Source organism: Bombyx mori, chromosome 1, assembly GCF_030269925.1.
Source record: "Bombyx mori chromosome 1, ASM3026992v2".
NCBI classification, from domain to species: Eukaryota; Metazoa; Arthropoda; class Insecta; order Lepidoptera; family Bombycidae; genus Bombyx; species Bombyx mori.
In genome coordinates, this window is record NC_085107.1 from 4,675,095 (window position 1) to 4,701,771 (window position 26,677).

Sequence of the window (26,677 nt, forward strand, 5' to 3'; positions counted from 1 at the left end):
ATTTGTATTTCAGCCATGAAGGAGAAGGACATAGAGGCAAAGCTACGTCAAGTGACAAACGAATGGTCTGTTCACGAACTTACGTTTCAAACGTTTAACAACCGCGGCGAACTTCTTCTACGAGGCGACACTACTGCCGAAACTATCGGTCAGCTCGAAGATAGCCTCATGATCCTTGGCTCTTTGCTATCAAACAGGTTTGGGTTCTTGTTTGAAAAAAAAAGTTCTGTTATTACCATTTTAAACTGTCAAAACTCATTGTATTAAAAGTATTGGTTGATTTTGATTTCGTCGTATTAAATGATGTTCTATTTCGACAGATACAATGCTCCGTTCAGGAAGCAAATCCAACAATGGCTTTACGATTTGCAAAGCACGAACGAAATCTTAGAGCGGTGGCTTCTCGTGCAGAACATGTGGGTTTACTTGGAAGCAGTGTTCGTGGGGGGTGACATTGCAAAGCAATTGCCTAAGGAAGCTAAGCGATTTTCGAAAATAGATAAATCGTGGCAGAAAATTATGCAGCGAGCTCACGAAACTCCCGGTGTGGTCTCGTGCTGTGTTGGCGATGACCTGCTTCGGCAATTGCTGCCACATCTACAAGAGCAGCTCGAGTTGTGTCAAAAGAGTCTCAGCGGGTACTTGGAAAGGAAACGTACTATGTTTCCGAGGTTTTTCTTCGTATCAGATCCTGCTTTACTCGAAATATTAGGACAAGCGTCAGACTCTCACACTATACAGAATCATCTGTTGTCAATATTTGATAACATTCGATATGTAAAATTTCACGATATCGGTAATCATTTCAGATTGATAATTACTTTTTTAGCTCAAAATGTTTTTTTCTGTCTGCTTTACTCTTTTTATTTATTGCTTCGATGCATGAACGAAGTTCCCACAGCCCACCTGGTGTTAAGTGGTTACTGGATCCCATAGACATCTATAACGTAGACGCGCCACACACCTTGAGATACAAGTTCTAAAGTCTCAGTATAGTTACAACGGCTGCCTCAACCTTCAAACCGAAACGCATTACTGCTTCACGGCAGAAATAGGTAGGGTGGTGATACCTACCCGTGCGGACTCACAAGAGGTCCTACCGCCAGTATATCATCATAATCGTATCTTATCATAACAAATCCTAAAAAGTTTCCAATCAAAATTTAAAGTTTTATTTCTTTCAGAGTACAACAAAATGATAGCTATAATATCATCGGAGGGTGAAGAGATAAAGTTGGAGCGTCCCGTGAGGGCTGAAGGCTCGGTGGAGACGTGGCTGACCTCGCTACTTCAATCCGCTCAGAGTAGCCTACACTCGATCATTCGCAATGCCGTATCGCTCATCAATGACCCGGCTTTCAACCTACTATTATTTTTAGACAAAATGCCTGCCCAAGTACGCTTACGATTACTTCAATGATTTTTTTTTGGTCAGGAGGTAATCGCCGGGCTTCCGCCGTTGACTGGGGATGGAGGGCGGGGCATGTCAAAGTCAACTAACTAAAACCTCCTGTCGCTCAACAACCAACGTCCAAACCTCGCATGAGACAGAGCTCATGAAAAGGCAAAGGGGGGAAATTAAAGCGTTTAGTGCGGAGCACATCTCTCCCATCACCCTCCCCCACGATTACTTCAATGATAGAGGATTATTTATTATATTATATGTATTACTAGCTGACCCGGCAAACGTTGTTTTACCATATATAAGACTTCCAGGGAATTTCTAGTGTAGAAAAAAAAAACTAACCTATTATAAGTGTGTAAGGATGTGGTAAATGAGTGGAAGAGGCATGTAGCGCTGTGAACGATGAGGGAATATAAAAATAACAAAACCTCATTACCAAATAATGCCAATAACAAAGGAAAAAATTGTCCAAAAAATAAAAAAATAAATGTTAGGGGTGGACAAACCTTATCACTTATGGGTATCATAGATAGTAACCGATTCTCAGACCCACTGAACATGCATATAAAATTTCATAAAAATCGTTCAAGCCGTTTCAGAGGAATATGGTAGCTAACATTGTGACACGAGAATTTTATATATAAGATTTATAGTAGTCAGCGGCTTGGCTCTGCCCCTGGCATTGCTGACGTCCATGGGCGACGGTAACCATTCACTATCAGGCGGGCCGTAAATCTGCCTACAAGGGCAACAAAAAAAATACACAATGGCTAGCCTCCCGCACAATGCACCGACGACCTATTGAAGTTCTCGGGAATCCGCTAAATGCAAGCAGCGCAGGACCGATTTTTGTGGCGAGGCTTGGGGGAATGCCTATACATATTATGAATTGTGGGAAGCCTATGTCCAGCAGTGAAAGTCTGTGGGCTTATAGAATAGAACACATTAATTAAATATAAATTAAAAAATTAACAAACAATAAAGTTAAGTTTCAACATAAACAAACAAAAATTCATTAATCCAAAAGATACAACATTTTACAAATTTTCAAGGCCGCTATTTTAGGAATGTATTTTGTCATACCCTTACATTATTAGTAAATTTGAATTGAACCTTATTTTACTGTGGCTTAGATCTAAGATGACATCACCGAAGGGAAGCCTAAAGGGTCAACCCGGGAATTCTGAATTATGGATGGAATATAATGTAGAAAGAGACAGAATGAGAATATCGATCTAGTTCGTATCGCACCCCAACGAAATGTTATAAGTTGTTACGTACAGCAAACAAACCGACAAGAAACCGTTTTTTTTAAATTATTTACATGCTACTCGCGCTTTATCCAGCCAATAATGACTAATCGAATGCTGATACGAGAATTGACACTATTTCATTTTTATGTTGTACTAATTAAAATAGAGACATACTATTAACATAAACAAGTAATGTTATTTGGCGTTAGCTATCATAGAACACAAGATATTTGACGGGTGCCTGAATCTCACTAACGACAATTTCAAGTAAGGTTTGCAAATATACATGTGTCGAACAATTGGACCATCGGTCTCCCGAACAAGTTCACGCGCTCGGTGGAAGATCTTCCCTTGTGTCAGTTTCTCCAAAATCATATTAAAATTGAAAACAAATGCGTTTTGCAAAATAGAGCTCGTAATATGGTTATATTCATTATTGTTTTAAAATAGCTATTCTATTAATAACACTGCCGCTCAAATGCCTATCGAAAAGTCTAAACAAATCACTAGATTCTCGATAAAAAATATTAAATAATTTCTGGTTCGATAACAATATAATAGTTTTACATTAACAGATACAAATGTTATTCCCCTACCTTTCCTCTACCTACCTTTCGTTTGTATCTTAAGAGTTACCTTATAGTTTATACCTATTTTTTTCCCCCTACCTTTCGTTTTTATCTTAAGAGGTTATTCCAGCTACGCGCGGACTAGTGTGATCGTTAGCCATGCCATAGCAAAGACAACTTCTATGAGCTGTTATTAGAATGAATAGAACTTTACGTCATTATGAAACTCTTTCATAATTTAGCTAGATAATACCAAAATACCTTAGGGTCAATAATACCTTAGTTTTTCTTTTAAAACTTGTCGAATACGTCAATCCACAGATCGGGCTTTTAGGGATCCAAATAATATGGACAAGAGACGCGGAGGCCGCCCTCATGCAGGCCCGTCAAGACAAGAAGATCATGTCTGATACCAATAACAAATTCCTGGAACTTCTTAACACCCTCATAGATCAGACGACGAGAGATCTGCTCAAGATCGAAAGGATCAAATTTGAAACATTGATCACCATTCACGTGCATCAGCGAGATATCTTTGATATGCTGGTAAGTTAGCGTGGTCTGAAGACTGACTGTTGTATGCCACCTTTATGAATACACGCGAATCTCAGACTGTTCTACTGTTAATATATTATTATGTTAGCATATGACTGTCAAATTTACATTATTGAATCATTGACAAATTAAAGAGCGGACGGTTAGCGTGGTATGAACATGTGATGGGAGAGAGGAGATGCATGTGACTAGGAGATGTATGAATGGTAGCGCAAAGTAGTGGGGAAAGAGGTCGACCGAAGAAGACATGGATGGAGTTTGTGAATGACGATATGAAAGAGAGAGAGGTGTGAGTGTTAAGATGACGGCTGATAGAAGAGAATGGAATAGAAAAATTGTGGGATAAGCTGGAGAAAAAGAAGATTAAGTGAAATAGTTAAATATCCTACCTGTACCTATAAATAATACATAAAATACATTTACCGAATTTATGTGATATTCATTCCGAACGTGCAGGACAATGCCGTGTGAACACAACTTTACAGTTTTCGTGGTCGTAGCCGTAACAGTCGTTTTAATTAAATGTGTAGTGTGGTCACCCACTATTGATCTAGGTTACCTATTAATATTTAAGTGTTTTCAGATGTCTAAAAATGTTTAACATATAACCCCTCTAATCTTGTTGATTACAAAAACACAATTTCCGAATATTATTATGTGTAATATCGATAAAATAAAATGTAAAAGATTAAAATTTAAACACAATTTCATACAAATCATAAGTAATGCTGAGAAAGCTTTGGATCTCAAATTACAGTAGTAAAATCAGGAAAATGTTTATTAACGTTACAATGGCCTGTGTGACCTATAATAATAGCAAGGACAATAGACAAAAGAATCTGAAAACAGAATTTGTATTGTTCATTGGGTGGGAAAAGAAAATACGCTGTTAATTTTTTTTTTTTTTTCGAAAGTTGTATAACCTTTTTTTTTTTAAATAGACTCGTAATATTTCCTAAGAAATTATTTGAAATGGCTTCATAAAATATTTTCGTTGTTCATAAATGATAACTGTTTAGTAATACACAAAATTCAAATTGGATCTTAAATTATTTATCATGTTGGAGCGTATAAAGCGTTCTTTAAATTAACTTTGCGGTAGGCAGCGGCTTGGCTCTGCCCCTGGCATTGCTGAAGTCCATGGGCGACGGTAACCACTCACTATAAGGTGGGCCGTATGCTCGTCTGCCTACAAGGGCAATAAAAAAAAAAAAACTATCGAAAATTTGTAAGGGCCGCAATTGACGTTTGCGATTATATCCTCCTCCTTGCATCGATAATTCTCATTGCTGAGGGTCGTGGCCTCTTCTAACAGCTTTCTTCTGGATTCTCCTACGCCACTTCTGCCTATTATCGGCTGTGTGGAGCGTATTTGGTCCCACCAGCGCATTGGACTTCTTCCTCTGGGCCTCTTTCGCGTACCTTGCCTGTTACCAGCAGCTTCTCTAAATATACGAGTAATAAATAATAAGTAAAAAGTTTCGATTGTGAAAATCATTAGGCAAACAACATCACACGTTTTTTTTTTTAGTGCTTAGATGGGTATCGAGCTCACAGCCCACCTGGTGTTAAGTGGTTACTGGAGCCCATAGACATCTACAACGTAAATGCGCCACCCACTTCGAGATATAAGTTCTAAGATCTCAGTATAGTTACAACGGCTACCCCACCCTTCGAACCGAAACGCATTACTGCTTCACGGCGGAAATAGGCGGAGTGGTGGTACCTACCCGTGCGGACTCCCAAGAGGTCCTACCACCAGTACCACCACACGTTCAATGATCTACGTTTGAAAAGGGACTTTTTTCCGTGTATGTACTGTATTTTGATCATGAATCATCATTAACAGTGCCGTCTTAATGTTCGTTCTGCAAACGACTTCGAATGGCTGAAGCAATGCCGGTTCTACTTCAAAGAGGACACGGACAAGACCTGGATATCGGTGACAGACGTCACGTTCACTTACCAGAACGAATATCTGGGATGTACCGAGAGGCTTGTTATTACTCCCTTAACTGACAGGTGAGATTAACATCAAAAGTTAATCCGTAATAACGTAGTCGTGAGTATAAATATTTAGACACGAACGCTTCCAAAAATTATGAGTTCCGATTTCATAAAATACTATCAAATAATATTTAGTAAGCATTGGAGCATTATGATAAATTCTCGGGTTTACTTATAGACATGTATAAATAATTGTACCCTTGTGGGACACCCTGTATACATAATTTTATATATTCTAGAGAAATACGGCCGTGGTCCGCTTTGACGAAATACGAATTATATGAAAACTTAAACTGAAGTAACTATTATTTCATTAGTCTCACAGGTTTACGCAGTTGACCGAGTCTAAAACATTGTTAGATCTTCGTAGCGTTTGATGTAAAATAAAAATAAAAGCAACATTAACCATAGAAAAAAAAATTGTTTTTTTTTGTAATTTACAAAAAATACGCCTTCGATTTCAACCTAAGGGCGCTTTCGTTTGCTAATGAACACCTTTTGTTTATCAGTTCATTCTTACTTCTCCACTGAAGCGTAGTGATCAACTTATAACAATATAATATAATATCTTCCCATTCAAACACAAAACGGCTTTATGAACAAATATATATTGTCCAATAACAGCTTCCTGCCAATTAATTTGTACAACACACAATAATAATAATAAATCAATACTGATCTCGACACGTGCGACAAATCATTAATTTTATCCAGCTCACAAATCATAATTAATAACTTAACTTTGTGAACAAAATCGGACATAAATAATGTAAGAAAATTGCATAGAACTCTTGTTTGTTAAATCAAGCTTTTGCTATTAGTAGTAATGTGAGCTCACGCGAGTAGGTTTTACCTATATATAGCAGTCAAGCGTTCCGATTTGAAAGTTGATATAAACATCATGCAATATGATTAAGGCGTACACCTCAGGTTGAAGTTCTGAGGAACTCTGCCAGTCAAAAATCAACACTAGTCCCTACAATGACTATCTATACTAATATTATAAAGTGGAAAGATTTGTTTGTTTGTTTGTATTAAATAGGCTCCGAAACTACTGAACCGATTTGAAAAATTCTTTCACTGCTTGGAAGCTACAGTATTCCCGAGTGCCATTTTTTGAAAAAAATTAGGGATATTTACTAAAACTCCAATAATGTAACCCAAGGTGTAAAAAAATTACCTAAAATATTCTGTACTCACGTGCCCTGCGAAAACTATTAATGATAGAATAAAATCATGTACTACGACTTTGTAGAACACGTTACTATTTACAAAAAGTGTCGCGACAGCATATGTCTAACTATTATAATTATGTCGCAATAAGTATTCTTTTATTTATAAAATAAAACAACGTCAAATATCGTTGAAATTTTTGTTAACGACCCGAGCGGAGCCAGAACGCGCCGCTATATTTAATAAGTGCCTTTTCATGTGTGCTCATACACGGTATCTCCATTGTTTTGTAAAATAACTTGGTCGGTTAAGCTCTTTCAAAGTCTCAGATGATATTGTATGAGAGGGCGCCGTGCCTCATCGGTTATGCTTTCGACGACGCCATAAGAAAAGTTTAGACGAGCCACTTTATGATATATAATGTTCCGTTTAAGCTAAAAAATAATAATTTAAAGTTAAGAAAATTGCTGTCGCAAAGAAAACCAACCGGCTTTTGTCTTCCTCGACTTTCATATTTCTCTAAATTATAATCCAAGCTGATCCGTTAAAAGAAAATAAGAAATAAATGTAAAAGCTTAACGTAAAATCCATTATTTTTATTTTGTATCGAAGGATTTGTACTCATAAAAGCATCTCTTTGATTTTGTTTTTATTAAAATCACGAAATTCCACAGATGTTACATTACATTAGCCCAAGCCCTCGCCATGAGCATGGGCGGGGCTCCATGCGGCCCTGCGGGGACCGGCAAAACGGAAACGGTCAAAGACATGGGGAAAACTCTGGCCAAATACGTCGTCGTCTTCAACTGTTCGGATCAAATGGATTACAGGTACCATTAGTTATCAACGTATGAATGTTTCATGTTTCAATGAGTTACTCTTTTATTTCATTTATTTCATCTATTCCAAAGGTATTTCTCCTTTGTCGTATGACTCTTGTCAGAGCGGCCGTAATCATTCAATATTATATATTCAGGTACACAAACCCTTTAGTGAAATTGAGATCAATAAAAAAGTATATAAATACTGTAGGTCCGTATTTAATAAAATTAATATTTATCTTACAAATATTTAACTAGCATGGTGAACAGTTACGATTACAAACCACCGAATGTTAAGTGTTTGCCTGAACACTTCTACGCCACGAAGTAGCTGAGTCATCCACGGAAATTGGAATAACCTCTATCCACATTCAGATATAAACGCATTCATTCGCATTATTGTTTTTTCAATGCTAACGCTTTGTTAAAGGGACATTGTCTTTTGCATTATTTATTAAAAAAACAACATATTTTTGAATTTAACTAGAAATGCCCTGTGGTTTCAACCGCATAGAAAGAGTCTATTTAAAATTATTAAAAATTTAAATTTAAATTTAAATCGATTTGTTATTATTATTATTTATATCCTGGCATTGCTGAAGTCCATGGGCAATGTAACCACTCACCATCAGGTGGGCCGTATGCTCGTCTGCATACAAGGGCAATAAAAAAAAAAAAGAAGCCACGCTTTGCGTTTTCCCTGGATAAAGAGTTGATTGGTCACTTTCTAGTCCATAAACTATCAGTAAATCTGTAGATACACTTGCAATACATATGATCTAACAAGCACGTTGGTGTACTAACTGTACCAGATATACCCGGTGTAGACCTGGACACGTCATTTGCACTGGTTAAAAAGATGTGCTGTTTGCAAAAATTATCTTTGTGTATGAAATTTCATTCACAGCCCTTGAGTTTTTTTTTTATTTGATTGTTTCTTTTTGCTTAGATGTATGGACGAGCTCACAGCCCACCTGTGTTAAGTGGTTACTGGAGCCCATAGACATCTGCAACGTAAATGCGCCACCCATCTCGAGATATAAGTTCTAAGGTCTCATTATAGTTACAACGGCTACCCCACCTATCAAACCGAAAGGCATTGCTGCTTCACGGCAGAAATAGGCGGGGTAGTGGTACCTACCCGTGCGGACTTACACAAGGTCCTACCACCAGTACAAGTTGATATTTTTTTCATTGAGTAACAATCATACAAACTTTGCCATTTATAATATCGACGCTTGAAAGGCAAATATGACTAAGCGACAATAAATGCTTTGTACATAAATGATAGGCAATAACCATATTCGATGCGCAAAAAAATATATGTCTAGGTCTATTAAAACCATTTCAATCCTACAGCTACTAGCTAGACTCTACTACAGGTAGATTCGTTAAAATAAATTTTGTTTACAGGTATTTCAACTTTAAATTAGTCTACTGTAAAGTTCACGCATTGTCGCTTAGTCACGTTTGCCTTTCAAGCGTCGATATAATATTAGTTACGTTTTATAATAGCATGTCGTATAAATTTACTTGGCAGAATAAAGGTGTGCAAGTTAATAAAAAGATTTTATTGGCACCGAAAAAATATTCAAGAGTGAGAATAAAATTCTTTCCCTTTAACACGGAGTCCGGGTTAGCTGAACTAAATATCTCTATTAAACATACTTAGTATTAAAATCTCGTCCCACATAAATTTCCAATGTCCATTACAAAGCAGAAAAGTCTTCGGACAGTTGAACATGGAACGTTTAAGTTTAAAAAAACAAATAGATGTAACCTCTATACGATTTATCTTAAAAGAGGTTAACGTATATTATAAAGATGACACAAATATAATTTCGAATATTGAAACATTAGAAGAAGGAACAGTAGAAATATAAAAGCATTTTGGAATATTGAAATATAAAAATAGTGGAGAAGCAATAGCTTTAAATGTTGTTTCTCTTTATAGATCAACTCAATTTGTGCTATAGTTTTACTAAGCTAAACTTTATTTTGATGTAAATAAAATAAAACATTATATAGATAAAAGCAATTACGAGAATTGATCTGCACGACCTTCAAAGAACCTTCACGCGTTTGTTGAGCGATATTTATGAAATAATAATTACCTTCCATTTCTGTCCTCACTAAACGGATATTTCACGAGAAATCTGTATTTAATTTGTAACTAATTTTGTGACCAGAAACATTATCTTCAGTGAACCGTATTTTTTTTTTGTTTGATATTCATTTCAATACTGCTATCTTTTGAAACTTGAAACACATAATAATATACTTAGTCTGGCCATAAATACTGAGACAGGAAAAAAAAAATCTATTACAAATAACATTTATTACTTTTACAGTGTGTTAGTTTAATACATAAATATAAAACAATTTAAAGTATAAAAAGCTTATTCGAAGTGGTCTCCATTGGCTGCAATACAGTCCTTTAAACGTTGACGTCAGTTATCAATAGAATCACGCACTCTTTCCATGGGAAAATTTTTCACTGCCAATCGTACGGATTGTTTTAGGGACTCCAAATTATCATGGCGTTTAGAGCAAGCCGTACTCTCTAAAACTGACCATAAATCATAATCCAGTGGATTAAGATCGGGACTACACGACGACCAGTCTTCAGCTCTGATGAAGCCCGAAACGTTCGTTTCCAACCAAGGCTGCGTAGACCGAGCTTTATGACCTGGCGCTGAGTCTTGCTGGAAGGACCATTCTTGATTATTGAACATGGTGTTGTTAAGGGGCTTCACTACCTTCTCAAGAATGGTATCTTGATACACTTGTGCCGATGTTTTGATACCTTTTTCAGAAAAGTATGGCTCAGTCACTCCTTCATAGCCCCACCAAACCATCACTGAAGTCGGATAGTGCCCACGTTGCACTCTGTCGACTAATTGGGAAGCTTCCTTAGAGCTTTGAGCATAAATACGGTCATTTTTTTGTTAAAATGTTGCTCGATTGTAAATAAATTCTCATCCGCTTCAGTGGTTGTTTCGATTTTACCACCCTATTCTCTTTTAAATTATCTGTTAAGAAATGACCAGTACGTCTCTTATAGGCTGCAAGTCTATCTTCTAATCTTTTAAAATACGCGACATGGTTCTAGGTGCTATATTCGTCTCCCGAGATAAAATCTTTTGCTTTCGGACAGGATTTCTTCGAATTATTTCCCTTACTGCTTTGACCGCCTTTTTCGTACGAACACTACGTGGACGGCCAGATCTTTTTCTGTCACAAACAGAGGAGGTCCCATTGCACCTATTAATAGCCCGGTACACAAACATTTTACTAATACCAAGCGTGTGGAGAGTTTTAAAAATGTTAGTTGGCTCCATACCTACTTTGTGTAATGCAATCACAGCGATTCCGTTCTCTTTATCACCCCACTCCATTTTAATATCGCAAAATATTGTACAATGTATTGGCACCAAAATGAGAAAACTCAATAAGCAATCATATAAAAATAACAGATTCCAAATTCAAATGTAATATTTTGTTTATTTTTAATTGTAACAGTATTTGTGGCCAGACTAAGTATAATAATTAACAATTTAAACTAACTAACTTAATTTCGTTTTAATAGCATTAAGTGTTTATTGTCAATTGATGTTGTACCGTTGTTACTCGAGTTTAAAAGTACAATAGTCGGGGTTAACATTTCTGCAAAACTCGCTTTCGTATTTATGTGAAATTTTATTCCCTTTTTCTTCAGTCCTGAACCACTAACCTACTAATCGTTTCTAGATTATTAGCCAGCCACTTAGATCTGCCCCTGGCATTGCTGACGTCCTTGGGTGACGGTAATCACTCACCATCAGGTGGGCCATATGCTCGTCTGCCCGTAAGAGCAATTAAAAAAAGATCAATTATCCAAATATTTTATAATATGTAAAAAATTAAAAGCACGATCGCCTGGGAAAAATTATTATAGCTTGTGTCACACGACATGATATTAAATTATTATAACAAAGCCAAATATGTGCCTACAGAGCTTTATCATGATATCCTATCAATGTCCGAATATTTTTATACCTTATACTAATGTATTGTATTTTGGTTCCAATTAATTAATTATAATTTGAAATAATAAAATGAATTTCGATCATATACGATATCTAATACATTTTCTGTTTATAATAAAATTATTTTTCATAGCCGAACACTCTTCGATTGCTTCTGTCGTGTGTTCCTAAAGCTGCATATCCTACAGGCATTTTCCAATTTGCTCCATTTCAGAGGCCTCGGTCGGATATATAAAGGTTTGGCGCAATCCGGTTCCTGGGGATGTTTTGATGAATTCAATCGCATCGAATTGCCGGTACTATCAGTGGCCGCACAACAGGTAGCCGTGGTGCTCGCAGCTAAAAAGGAAAAAAAGAAATCCTTCATATTTACTGATGGCGACACGTCAGACATGTGTCCCGAATTCGGGATATTCATAACTATGGTTAGTTGTAATAGTCGGATTGGAGTTGGTTGATTTTATACCTAACTAGTTGACCCGGCAGATTTCGTAGTGCCTCAATCGATAAATAAAAGACTTTATTATAAGTATATTAAAGAATAAAAGACTTGAAAACAAAAGGAATCCGTTCGACGGGGGACACATCAAAGGAAAAACAAAATTGTTATTTTTATTTATTTCCGAGCATTTTCATATTAATCTACCTTTTAAACCTTCTCTGGACTTCCACAAATAACTCAAGACCAAAATTAGCCAAATCAGTCCAACCATTCTCGAGTTTTAGCGAGACTAACAAACAGCAATTCATTTTTATATACCTATATATAGATAGAATACCTAATTTGGTGAAAAAATCGTTTGAATCGTTATTATAAACTAAACTATTATTATTATATATTCATGTTAGTGTAATTGTGATCTAAATTCCTATGAAGAGTGGTTTCCTTCCTTAATGCTATGCTAATTGCCTTTAAGCACGAATTTGAAGGATATGCCAGGCGTTATTCCAAAAGCAGCTGAGACTTATAAAATAGCTCATGTCTTCAACACTTGATGTAACACAAACTCAAATATCCATATGAGCTAATAAAATTTACGTCAGCTGTAACTAGGTTTTAATAACAATAAACTGTCTTAAGTTGTTGTAAAAGTTGCTTTCTTGATTGTGACACTATAAAACAGACGAATAAAATCCATGTGCAGTAATTTAAATTTAATTTAATTTTTCATTAATTTCACAAAAGTACATTTCGAAAACAAACAGAACCCAGGGTACGCCGGTCGCAAAGAGCTCCCAGAAAACCTCAAGATCCAATTTCGCACTGTAGCCATGATGGTCCCCGACAGACAAATTATCATTAGAGTAAAATTAGCCTCTTGTGGCTTCTTAGAGAATATTACTCTGGCCAGAAAGTTTTACACGCTATACAAATTGTGTGAGGAACAATTAACAAAACAAGTAAGATTTTGTTTTACTGTAAATCAATTGAATTGTAATTACTATATTTTTTATTACATTTTTTGTTGTTGTTGTTTTATATTTAGTAAAATTAAATTCTATATAAATTTTTTTATTGCTTAAATGGATGGACGAGCTCACAGCCCACCTGGTGTTAAAGTGATTACTGGAGCCCATAGACATCTACAACGTAAATGTGCCACCCACCTTGACATATAAAGTTCTAAGGTCTCAAGTATAGTTACAACGGCTGCCCCGCCCTTCAAACCGAAACGCATTACTGCTTCACGGCGGAAATAGGCGAGGTGGTGGTACCTACCCGTGTGGACTCCCAAGAGGTCCTACCACCAGTGATTACGCAAACTACAATTTTGCGGGTTTGATTTTTATTACACGATGTTATTCCTTCACCGTGGAAGTCAATCGTGAACATTTGTTAAGCACGTATTTCATTGGAAATATTGGTACCCGCCTGCGTGATTTGAACACCGTTGCATCGCTCGATACGAATGCACTTGACGTCTTCTCGTTTAGGCCACGACGACTTCAAAATTAACAACGAAAAAATTCCAATCTCTTCAAAATATCGCTAAGTTTGCGATCTTATTTACCAAACATTTTACTGCATCTCTTCTTGCGTAGGTCCATTACGATTTCGGCCTCCGGAACATCCTATCGGTTCTACGTACTTTAGGCGCAGTCAAACGAGTAAACTCGAAGGATAATGAAAGTACAATTGTCATGAGAGTGCTCAGAGACATGAATCTGTCCAAGTTGATAGATGAAGATGAGCCCCTGTTCATATCTTTAGTGGCCGACCTTTTCCCGAATCAGATGTTAGAGAAGACTACTTATATAGAATTAGAAGAAGCAATAAAGAAACAGGTGGATTTGTCTGGTTTGATAAACCATCCACCATGGATTTTGAAAATAATACAGGTAATTATAGTCGGTCGGTAAAAAAAAAATGTCGAAAAAAATTCGAATACTCGTACGCTTTCATTTAAAATACAAAAAATTTTAATTCTTAGTTATACGAGACACAGCGTGTACGTCATGGAATAATGACATTGGGTCCACCCGGAGCCGGGAAAACTACGTGTATCCACACTCTCATGAGCGCACTATCAGAAATCGAAAATCCACACAGGTTTGTAACTTTAAATTAATTTCTTACAATCAACAAACCTAAAATTACACATTGAGTTATAAGAAACCTATTTGTAGAGAGATGCGGATGAACCCAAAAGCAATTACGGCAGCGCAAATGTTTGGTCGCCTCGACGTTGCAACCAATGATTGGACCGATGGAATATTTTCCGCCCTATGGAGGAAAACCCTCAAAATTAAAACTGGAGAGAATATCTGGTTGGTATTGGATGGCCCTGTGGACAGCATTTGGATAGAAAATTTGAACTCTGTGCTAGATGATAATAAAACTTTGACATTGGCCAACGGAGATCGTCTCACAATGTCCCCTACTTCGAAAGTATTATTTGAACCTGAAAACATAGACAACGCTTCACCAGCCACTGTATCTAGAAATGGAATGGTGTACATGAGCTCATCCGGACTGGATTGGGATCCAGGTATAATAGTATTTCTGATGGGTTTTTTTATTACGTGGCTTCGTAAGTAACCACATGGATATGTTTCGTTCACAGTTTTCCGCGCCTGGTTGATGACACGTTCGACTAGAGAAGCAGAAGTTTTCTGTTCTCTTTTCGAACAAACTTTCCCTATAGTGTATACTTGGTGCACTCAGAATCTAAATTTCAGTATGCGAGTATTGCAGAGCAATATTATTTTACAAATGCTTAATCTTCTCGAAGGTCTAGTGCCGCCACAAATTGTTGAAACAGAGGAACCTTCGGCTAGCAAATCTGTAAACGGAGACATGGAGGACGATGAAGAAAAAGAAAAGGCCGAAGAAATTGTTTTGTTCACGCCTGAACATTTACATAAAATTTATGTTTTCGTTTTAATTTGGGGTTTTGGATCCCTTTTCGAAACGAACGACAGAATCAAATTTGACGGATACTTGAAAAGTAACTTCCGTGAAATACTCGAACTTCCAAAACATCCGAACAATAAACCTTTTGTGGTTTTCGATTTTTACGTCAAACAACCTGGAAAATGGGAACTTTGGGATGATTTAGTGATGAATTACCAATACCCGGATACTGCAACACCAGATTATTCAACGATTCTCGTTCCTATAGTTGATAACGTTCGAATTAATTATCTCATTCACTGTATAGCCAAACAGGGAAAAGCAGTTCTATTATTGGGCGAACAAGGATCTGCAAAAACGGTTATGATGAAAGCGTATATGAAAAACGCGAACCCGGAACAGTTTATGGGTCGGTCCTTCAATTTCTCTTCAGCTACGAGTCCGTACCAATTCCAAAAAACAATTGAAAGCTATGTAGAAAAACGTAGTGGAATGACATTCGGTCCCCCGGGTGGAAAAAAAATGTTGGTATTTATTGATGACATAAATTTACCGCAAATTAATGAATGGGGCGATCAAATTACCAATGAAATAGTTAGACAAACTATGAGCATGGGAGGATTCTATAGTTTGGAGAAACCAGGCGATTTTACTACTATAGTAGATATTCAATTCTTAGGAGCTATGGGACAACCGGGTCTGTGACATTTTAATAATATTTTTAATGTTATCTAATCTTTGTTTTTTGTTAATTATTTTATGTGATTAAACTGCAGGTGGCGGTAGAAACGATATACCATCGAGGTTAAAACGACAATTTGCCATATTTAACTGCCCTTTGCCAAATAACGAGTCAATAGATAAGATTTTCAAGGTGATTGGTGAAGGTCACTACAACGCCAAGCGTGGTTTTGCGATGGAAGTTCGGTCTTTGATTAAGAAAATTATTCCACTAACAAGAGAACTTTGGATGCGGACAAGACAAAATTTATTACCTACGCCAGCGAAATTTCACTATGTATTTTCTTTGAGAGACTTATCGAGAGTGTGGCAAGGTATGGTGGGTACGTTGCCGACAGTTATCGAATCTGAAAAATGTCTCATGTTACTGTGGAAACACGAATGCTCCCGAGTTTTCTCGGACAGATTTACGCATCAGTCAGACAAAGATTGGTTCAATAAGGCCTTGTACGGAGTTGCTGAAGAGATTCTGGGTATGGAATACCGAAAAATGATGGAACGAGAACCCGTTTTTGTTGATTTTATGAGGTGATTCTTTAAAACAATTTATTTACCGGCTGAATCATTATATAAAAGTTTCCATTAATTACTTTACAACTTACTTAGCTTTCATGTAATTTGTTTATACTATAAATTATAAATATATGCAATCTTTATTTGATATTTAAAAATTCAGTCATCAAAGGAATATTTTCTTGTAGAGATGCTCCAGAGCCAACCGGGGAAGAAGGTGAAGATGCAGATATGGAACTTCCGAAGGTTTACGAACCTGTTTTTGATTACAATGAACTAAGAGAACGACTTGAAATGTTCTTGTCGCAATTTAATGAAATGGTGCGAGGGTCTGGTATGGACTTGGTATTTTTTCCAGACGCTATGTTTCATCTAGTCAAAATATCTAGAGTTATAAGGCATCCCAGAGGAAACGTTATGCTCGTTGGAGTGGGAGGATCTGGTAAACAATCTTTGACTAAGTTATCAACATTCATTGCTGGATACAGATCCTTTCAAATTGCTTTAACCAGATCCTATAATGTTGGCAACTTTTTGGAAGATTTGAAACTACTCTACAGGTAAATTTGCGAAAAAAATTATGATTTCAAAATTCAATGAGAAAATGTTGTCTAAAATTCATAATATTTCAGATCATGTGGTGTTCAAGGCAAAGGAACAACATTTATCTTCACAGACTTAGATATCAAAGAAGAAGGTTTTCTGGAATATTTAAATAATATTCTTTCATCTGGTGTTATTTCTAATTTATTTACCAAAGATGAGCAACAAGAAATTATATCTGAACTTACTCCTATAATGAAGAGAGAAAATCAGAAACGATCACTCACCAACGAACTCGTTATGGAGTACTTCCTGAATAGAACCTGTCAGAATCTTCATGTTGTACTATGCTTTTCGCCAGTAAGTTAACTTTTGAATTGATAATATAAGAAACTAACTTTAATATGTGAAGTGATTATAAAAAAATCACGTTCTAAAGTTTCATCTCCATGATTATTTATTTGTTTAGTATAGAAAAATAAGTTTACCAGCGTTTGAAGTATATAATTCCTTAGGTAAGTTTTGTTTACTCTATTATCTTTAGGTGAGCGAAGCCTTCAGGTATCGCGCTCTGCGTTTTCCTGCATTAATATCTGGATGCACGATTGACTGGTTTCAACCTTGGCCGAAAGATGCCCTTGTTTCTGTAGCTGACCATTTTCTTGCTGAATTCGAAATAGAATGCACCAAAGAAGTCAAAAAGGAACTCGTTACAGTCTTGGGTACTATTCAAGATGTCGTCTCAAATGTGTCCGTAGAATACTTCCAAAGATTCCGCAGATCATCTCACGTCACTCCAAAATCGTACTTGAGCTTCATCGGTGGATACAAAACGATCTATCAAATGAAACAGAAAGAATTAGGTGACGGTGCCTTACGAATGGATACAGGTTTAGAAAAATTAAGGGAAGCATCGATTTCTGTGGAAGTTTTGAAAAAAGATTTAGCCGTGATGGAGCAAGATTTGGCTTTGGCGTCTGAAAAAGCAGATCGTGTTTTGACCGAAGTAACAGAAAGAGCTATGCAAGCGGAAATCGTTAAAAATCAAGTACAGATTGTTAAAGAAAAGGCTGAAGCTTTAGTGGCATATATCGCTGAAGAAAAAGAAAAAGCCGAATTAAAATTAGAGGCAGCAAAACCAGCTCTAGAAGAAGCTGAAGCTGCATTGAACACCATTAAGCCAGCTCACATAGCTACAGTCAGGAAACTTGGTCGACCGCCACATTTGATCATGCGTATCATGGACTGCGTTTTAATTTTATTTCAAAGGCGATTGCATCCAGTTATATCTGACACTGCAGCACCTTGTCCGAAACCATCCTGGGCTGAATCTTTAAAGGTACGTTTGAGATAACAATGTACGCAATGTAAGATTTGTGATTAAATGTTTTTTTCTTGTAATTAAACAGATGATGGCGAGTACGACATTTTTGTTACAACTTCAAAACTATCCCAAGGATATTATAAATAATGAGATGGTTGAACATCTTGTACCATATTTCGAGATGGAAGATTACAATATGGATACAGCGAAACGAGTTTGCGGTGATGTTGCTGGCTTACTTTCTTGGACTAAAGCCATGGCTTTCTTTCATAGTGTTAATAAAGAAGTATTACCATTAAAAGCAAACCTCATGCTTCAAGAAGCAAGATTGAAGGTATGTTGTTAAATTAAAAATAAATCCTAGGTTAATTTTATTTTGTATCTTATTTAAGAATACAACAAAAAAAATTGCTTAATGTATATCATTATAGGTAGCTATGGATGATTTAGCATCAGCAGAAAGACAATTAGAAGAACGGGAGATGTCCCTAAGGAAGGTGAAAGAACAATATGAATCGGCCGTATCGGAGAAGCAACAACTGACAGATGCTGCTAACGTTTGTTTAAGAAAAATGACGGCTGCTACGGCACTTATAAATGGTCTCGGCGGTGAGAAAATTAGATGGACACAGCAGAGCAAAGATTTCAAAGAGCAATTGGGAAGATTAGTCGGAGATGTAGTTCTTGCAACGGGATTCTTATCTTACTGTGGACCATATAACCAGGAATTCAGGAATAGTCTTCTTAACACATGGATGGGAATACTGAAAAGCAAACAAATACCCGTCACGCATGATTTGAACATTACAAATATGTTAGTGGAAAATGCAACCATATCAGAATGGACGCTACAAGGACTTCCTAACGATGATTTATCGGTACAAAACGCTTTGATTGTCACTAAATCTAGTTCTTATCCTTTACTAGTAGATCCTCAAAGTCAAGGCAAAAATTGGATTAAAAACAAAGAAGGCTCAAATGAATTACAAATCACATCGTTGAATCATAAATATTTCAGGACTCATTTGGAAGATAGCCTATCACTCGGCAGACCTCTGCTCATAGAAGACGTTGGTGTGGAATTAGACCCAGTCATTGATAATGTTTTGGAAAAAAACTTTATAAAGTCCGGTTCGATAGAAAAAGTCATTGTAGGTGACAAAGAATGTGATGTGATGCCTGGATTCATGCTGTACATTACAACAAAATTACCTAATCCAGCATACTCACCTGAAATAAGTGCTAAAACTTCAATCATCGACTTCACAGTTACAATGCAAGGCTTGGAAGACCAACTACTAGGAAGAGTTATTCTCATGGAAAAATCTGATCTTGAAGAAGAAAGGGTGGCTCTATTCGAATCTGTTATGAAGAACCAAAGAAGTATGAAAGAGCTAGAAAGCAATTTGCTTTGTCGTTTAACTTCTTCTGAAGGCTCCCTAGTCGATGATGAAGCTTTGATTCAAGTATTACAGATAACCAAAACAACAGCCGAAGAAGTAAACGAAAAGTTGAAAGTCGCTGAAGTAACAGAAAAGAAAATAATTAAAGCCAGAGAAGAATTTAGAGCAGTGGCCGCCCGTGGATCCATTCTTTACTTCTTAATTGTAGAAATGAGCAATGTCAATTTAATGTACCAAAATTCACTGAAACAATTTCTTACTATATTCGACAATTCTATCACCAAATCTACAAAGAGTAATGTTACAGAGGAACGTATCAATATTATATTGAAATATTTGACTCATGAGGTTTGGGCATTCACATTACGTAGTTTATATGAGCGGCACAAGGCTTTGTTCACATTAATGTTGGCAATGAAGATTGATTACCAGCGTGAATTGATATCGCACGACGAATTTATGGCATTCATCAAAGGCGGAGCGTCTTTAGATTTGAACGCTGTTACTCCTAAGCCATTCAGGTGGATATTGGATATAACGTGGCTGAATTTGGTTGAAATTAGTAAACTGAAGACATTTTCGGACGTTCTCTCCAAGGTAACTTACAATGATATTGCTTATTTTTCTCAATTTATTGTTCAACTTGACTCGATTTCTATGCGCAGACTATATCGCTACCCAGAGATATCACATTATGAAAGCATTGCTCACCCTCAAACATAAAGTTCATGAAGTTTCTATTAAATTGATACAACGTCGACGACATTTAAAATTGAACCGCTTACAGATTTCGACAAATGAGAAAGAATGGAGAGTGTGGTACGAAAAAGCCAAGCCAGAGGAAGAAATAATTCCTAGTGGATACAACGACAGCCTTGATGTTTTCCGAAAACTCCTGCTCATTAGATCCTGGAGTCCAGATCGAACTTTATCGCAAGCTCGAAAATACATTGTGGGTCTGTAAACAGTCTTATCGTCATGACAACAGATACAAAATACAAATTAATTCATTTTTTTAGAATTTGGAATGTTAATGTAAACTAAATCGTTATTTATATTGATATTGTTTAGATTCTTTGGGTCCGGAATATGGAGAAGGACGGATTTTAAACTTGGAGACAACATGGGAAGAATCAGAACCGAGGACGCCTTTGATTTGTATTCTTTCAATCGGCTCTGACCCCTCCACTCAAATTGCTTCACTAGCAAAATCGAAAGAAATAAGTAAGTAGTAACAATAAAATCTCATTAATTAATCAGGGATTTTTATTATGTCTTTTTTCGTTTCAGTTTTAAAAGCAGTATCGATGGGTCAAGGTCAAGAAATTGTTGCTAGAAAAATGATCTCGGATTCTATGAACGAAGGAGGATGGGTTCTGCTACAAAACATTCACTTATCATTGCCTTTCTGCGTCGAGGCCATGGATGCTCTGATTGAAACCGAACACATTCAAGAATCATTCAGATTATGGCTAACAACAGAAGTACATACAGAATTTCCAATTGGTCTGCTACAGATGGCCATTAAATTCACAAATGAACCGCCTCAAGGGATAAGAGCCAGTATGAAAAGAACATACCAGAATATAACTCAAGACACTTTAGACTACTCCTCCTTATCGCAGTGGCCACCGCTTTTATATGCTGTAGCATTTTTGCACACGATAGTACAGGAAAGAAGAAAATTTGGACCCTTAGGGTGGAACATTCCTTACGAATTCAACCAAGCAGACTACGCTGCAAGCGTTCAATTTATTCAGAACCATTTAGATGAAATCGACCCTAAGAAAGGGATATCATGGCCCACGATATGTTACATGCTCGGTGAGGTGCAGTACGGCGGGAGAGTGACAGACGATTTTGATAAACGTTTACTTACGACCTTCACAAACGTATGGTTTTGCGATGTTCTACTACGACCAGGTTTTGAATTCTACAAAGGCTACAAAGTCCCGCAAACAAGGAACTTACACGGATACGTCGATTATATAAATCAATTACCATTGACGGACACTCCGGAAGTATTCGGCTTACACGGCAACGCTGATATTACTTATCAAATCAATAGCGCTAAAGATATTCTCGATACAATATTGAACGTCCAACCAAAAGAAGGAGGCAGTCAGGGTGGTGAAACCAGGGAAAGTATTGTGTACCGTTTGGCTGAAGACATGCTTGAGAAATTACCAAAACAGTATGTGTCATTCGAAGTGCGCGAATCATTACAAAAAATGGGCGCGTTTCTTCCGATGAATATTTTTTTGAGGTGAGTTTAAAAAAGTTTTTAATACTTATACACATTATCAGTTCGTTTACAACACAATTAAACGCGCATGATGTTTTAGACAGGAGATCGATAGAATTCAACGCGTCATCAAGACTGTTCACTCGACACTCTGTGACTTGAAGCTAGCCATAGACGGCACCATAATCATGAGTCAAGGGTTACGTGAGTCCCTTGACGCGATGTACGATGCGAGGATCCCTCAAAATTGGTTAAAGGTTAGAAACACAAACGCTTCAGAGAAATTCGACCATAATCATGAATACTTAAAGATTTAGATTGAATTCAGGATTAATTACATTTATGCTGTTGTTTCGTTTTCAAGAAAATTATTTCCAAAATATTTTACTGATAATAGTGAAGCTCGTCGATAGCTACTAAACAAATTCATATTTATATATTGAAACTGTTTGAGGACTTGAACAAATACAGATAATTTGGTTTTTGATCAGAAAGTACGCCTTCGTAAATATTTAATTACTCCATGCTTAGCTGTATGGACGAGCTCACAGCCATCCTGGTGTTAAGTGGTTACTGGAGCCCATAGACATTTACAACGCAAATGCGCCACCCACCTTGAGATATAAGTTCGATAAGAATATAAGTTCAAGTATAGTTACAACAGCTGCCCTACCCTTCAAACCGAAACGCATTACTGCTTCACGGCAGAAATAGGCGGGGTGGTGGTACCCACCCGCGCGGATTCACAAGAGGTACCACCAGTAGTTACGCAAATTATAATTTTTACGGGTTTGATTTTATTACACGATGCCATTCCTGCACAGTGGAAGTTAATCGTGAACTTTTGTTAAGTACGTATTTCATTAGAAAAATTTGTACCGCCTGCGGGATTGGAACATCGTTGCATCGCTACATACGAATGCACCGAACGTCTTATCCTTTAGGCCACGACGATTAACCCCCGATTATTTCGTTGCTATATTCAGTTCATCTATTTCCCTATTTAACTAATACCTAGTCAGTGTTATTTTAAGCATCGGTAGTAGGGTATTGATATCAACTTTTATAAATATAGACTACGCTACCACTGTCGCTCTATATCACGTGTATTTCGATTAGGCTATTTTATTAGAGCGACTAACTACTCTTTGTCTTCCAAGCGACTCCTTTGTTAAGGTTTCATGGGAATCTGCTACTCTTGGTTTCTGGTATACGGAGCTGTTGGAACGGGAACAACAATACCGCATTTGGCTGAAGAATGGACGACCAAACGCTTTCTGGATGACCGGCTTCTTTAACCCTCAAGGCTTCCTCACCGCTATGAGACAGGTAATTGTCATTTAATAATAATACTTTTCCTCAAAAAGTAAATCTAGTCTACGTCTAGCCTAATTTCAAACAGAAAATTATTTTCAAATCTTTCAATAATTCTCTCAGCATATTTACACTACCCACCTTTTATACTAGTAAATAATATTTTAATTTTTAAACTTATACCTCTTATTATTAGAACTAGTGGCCGCCAAGTAGTCGAAATTCGACTATAATTATTGATTTAAATAATAAGTTTGAACATTGTTAAGGTTCTCTTGTCAAGGACTATACTTTTATGATCACAGATTTCGCCAAGGCTACTACTACAAGGCTATAGGTAACTATAATCTATTTGACCACAGACTTTAACGATAAACAAAAGAGGATATAAGCGTGTGTGTGTCAAATATATGGTAGTGTGTTATTTTTTTTTTATTGATTTACTGTATTTTTTTGTCATAATAAAAGAAATATAAACATCTGCACTCCTCTATATTATCTCTTTAAGCGCGTGAAAGGAGACTGAAACGATTACATACATTTTTGGGCCCGAATGTAACGTGATGAAACTAATATGAATTAATAGATTCAGATTTATCAGTACCTTGCTGAAAATTATAAAAGTTTTCTCAATCTGAGAGCCGAGTTAATAAATATTTAGTACAAGTTAGGTTATGTTACAATCTCTTTAAAAGAGCTGAATAATAACTTATTTAAGCATAAGTAAATGTTTATTATATCCATTGGATAATCTTTTAAATGTCATATTATGAATGAATATCAATGATATATATCAGGTATGGAATATGGAATTGCTATCCCACAATTCACACAGCGATCCATAATTTCAACAGTATCCAATGCAACAATTTCAAGTCAAACGTGTGAGCGATCTTCGGTGTCCAGTGTAGAAGCAATTGTCGTACAAGGCTGGCAGAGTTGGAATCCGTAATAATAAAGCAATGATCGTTGAAAATATAAAAACAGCCCGATAGATACACACTCAAAATGCGTCGAAGATACAAAACGAGTAGAGCAGAAAAAACCAACAAGCGCCAAAAAATAATTATATAATCTATGAACAAACGTCATGTCAGCTTACTGTCAAAGCTGTCATCAAAAATACAATCGATTTTAATCGATTTGAAATCGATAATCATATTACTTTGTTAAGTAATAATAGACTTTTTCTTCATTTATGTATATAATCGCAATTAAATCCGGCGTATACCGCACTTGTATACAACAAGTATAAATTGCTCATTTAATTACTTTGCATTAATTACCTAGTGCAATGTTTTTCTTTTTATAATCCTGTAATCGATTAATTAAATCGATCACACCGTTATACCGACAAAAACTAACTTTCTCATTTTTCTCCGGTCCCAGAAAGAGGATTGAGGTGATTTTTTATATTCTTATATAAAAAAATATGAAAAATTTTTTAGACTACATTCCAAGTTATTACATTTTTGGCCCACGATTTTCCGTCTCCTTTCATACTCCTGCGTTCGCGCATTTTTCGTAAAAGGGGTACAAAGCTTTTGCTTCACGTATTAATATCTAGATAACGTCTTATTATAAGAATTATTAGAGTAGCGTACTGTCATAACGTGGGTAAGCCTCCCGTAAGGTGCACCTACGAGTTGTGGAAGGTCTCTGGAACTCGCTAAATGCGGACAGCGCAAGATCGGTCGATATAGCGAGCCTTGGTGGTATACTAAATCCACCAATAGATGTATGTTGGCTGATAATAGAAGTAGGTATATTGCCATAAGTGAATGATCTCAAATACGCTTTCCCAGGAAGTAACACGAAGCCACAAAGGTTGGGCTTTAGACTCTGTCGTGCTTCAGAACCACATAACCAAATTAAATAAAGAAGATGTGCATGAAGGGCCAGCAGAAGGCGTCTACGTCTACGGTCTGTTTCTAGAAGGTAAATGTTGAAACTTTATTGTAATATAACAACATACAAGTACATACCTACTATAAAATGAAAACGTAATTATTCGGAGAAGTATCAAAATCAAACTACCTATATAATAAACTAGCCGTACTCGCCCGCTTAAAATTAACATTATTATTTATTGTCATTATTATTAGAGAGTCCAACACTCATATAAATATTAGACTATCCATTAACTACATATATTTTCTACATAGATACCAAGTTTCAAGTCATGGGATGCATGGTTCAGTGGTTATAACGGTTGCGGTAGGCAGCGGCTTGGCTCTGTCCCTGGCATTGCTGAAGTCCATGGGCAACGGTAACCACTCACCATCAGATGAGCCGTATGATCGTCTGCCTATAAGGGCAATAAAAAAAAAAACATCCGTAAAAACCACTGTAGATTTATATATTAGTATAGAAGTATAGATTAATTGCTAATTAAAGCAATAAAAATACAAGTATAGAACAATATATATCACAACCTAGCTTTATAGTTGTGGTTCGGCAGACCCGTTAATAAGGTTAACAGTCGCAACTGACTCAATTTCTATCGTGCCACAGTTCTCATAACCAGCGATAACCTCCTCGCGCAATATTATTTCTTAAAATAGCAATTTGACGAGAATAGTCCTGAACTTGTCTGATCGATAAGATCAAGTTCACTATTGCAATATTCAAGTTCGAGGCCAATTGAAAAGGTGGCGACGTAAGACTTAAGAAACTAGTACGATTTTTGCCATACATATTCAAATAAGCATTGCAAACATATTCGCTTGTGGTTGTTTCATTTTTTGGGACAGACGAAAAAGACGTTTCTATAAATTAAAGGAACTGTTGAAGGTAGATAATATCGTAGAGCAGCGCTAAGAAACATATGAACAGACTTTACCACTGGATATGTATTTAACTATGTGTATAATTGCAGGCGCCTCGCTGGACCGAAAATCTGGGAAACTGATCGAGTCTAAACCCAAAGTTCTATACGAACAGATGCCAGTAATCTATATATTCGCGATCAACACGACGGCTGGAAAAGATCCTAGACTCTACGAATGTCCTATATACAGAAAACCGCAGAGAACTGACGCCAAATATGTCGGGTCCATAGATTTTGAAACCGATAGTAATCCGCGACACTGGACCCTCAGAGGAGTAGCGTTGCTGTGTGATATCAAATAAATTCACGAATGTCACAAAACAATCCTCAATAAAATGTTTGCTTACATGGAAATATTTTTTGTTTTAAAATAGATCAATACTGTTTATTTTACAGTCTATTAACAAAAGTACAAGTATAGAAAATAACTTAAAGACGAGGCTTGTGGAGAGTATTAAACAGTAAGCAGCTTGGCCCTGCCCTGGCATTGCCGACGTCCATGGGCGACGGTAACCATTCACTATCAGATGGGCCGAATACTCGTCTCCCTACAAAGGCAATTAAAATAAACCTAGTCGATAGTATTCCGATAGTGAGT

The 26,677-nt window shown here is 36.6% G+C and overlaps 1 protein-coding gene across 1 annotated transcript; it reads left to right on the forward strand.

Moving 5' to 3' along the window:
- Positions 1–26,433, forward strand: LOC101738460 (dynein axonemal heavy chain 5). Its single transcript, XM_004932784.4, has 25 exons — positions 1–197; positions 321–796; positions 1,185–1,396; positions 3,549–3,773; positions 5,632–5,804; positions 7,637–7,792; positions 12,026–12,236; positions 13,018–13,212; positions 13,855–14,151; positions 14,244–14,362; positions 14,440–14,801; positions 14,877–15,863; positions 15,943–16,435; positions 16,609–16,980; positions 17,053–17,323; positions 17,508–18,302; positions 18,373–18,621; positions 18,719–20,287; positions 20,478–20,646; positions 20,762–20,914; positions 20,981–21,956; positions 22,036–22,192; positions 23,112–23,264; positions 25,055–25,187; positions 26,128–26,433. Exons 1-25 carry the CDS (start codon positions 16–18, stop codon positions 26,379–26,381), a joined length of 9,339 nt encoding a protein of 3,112 aa, XP_004932841.1. The 5' UTR covers positions 1–15; the 3' UTR covers positions 26,382–26,433.
- The last annotated feature ends 244 nt before the right edge of the window (positions 26,434–26,677 follow it).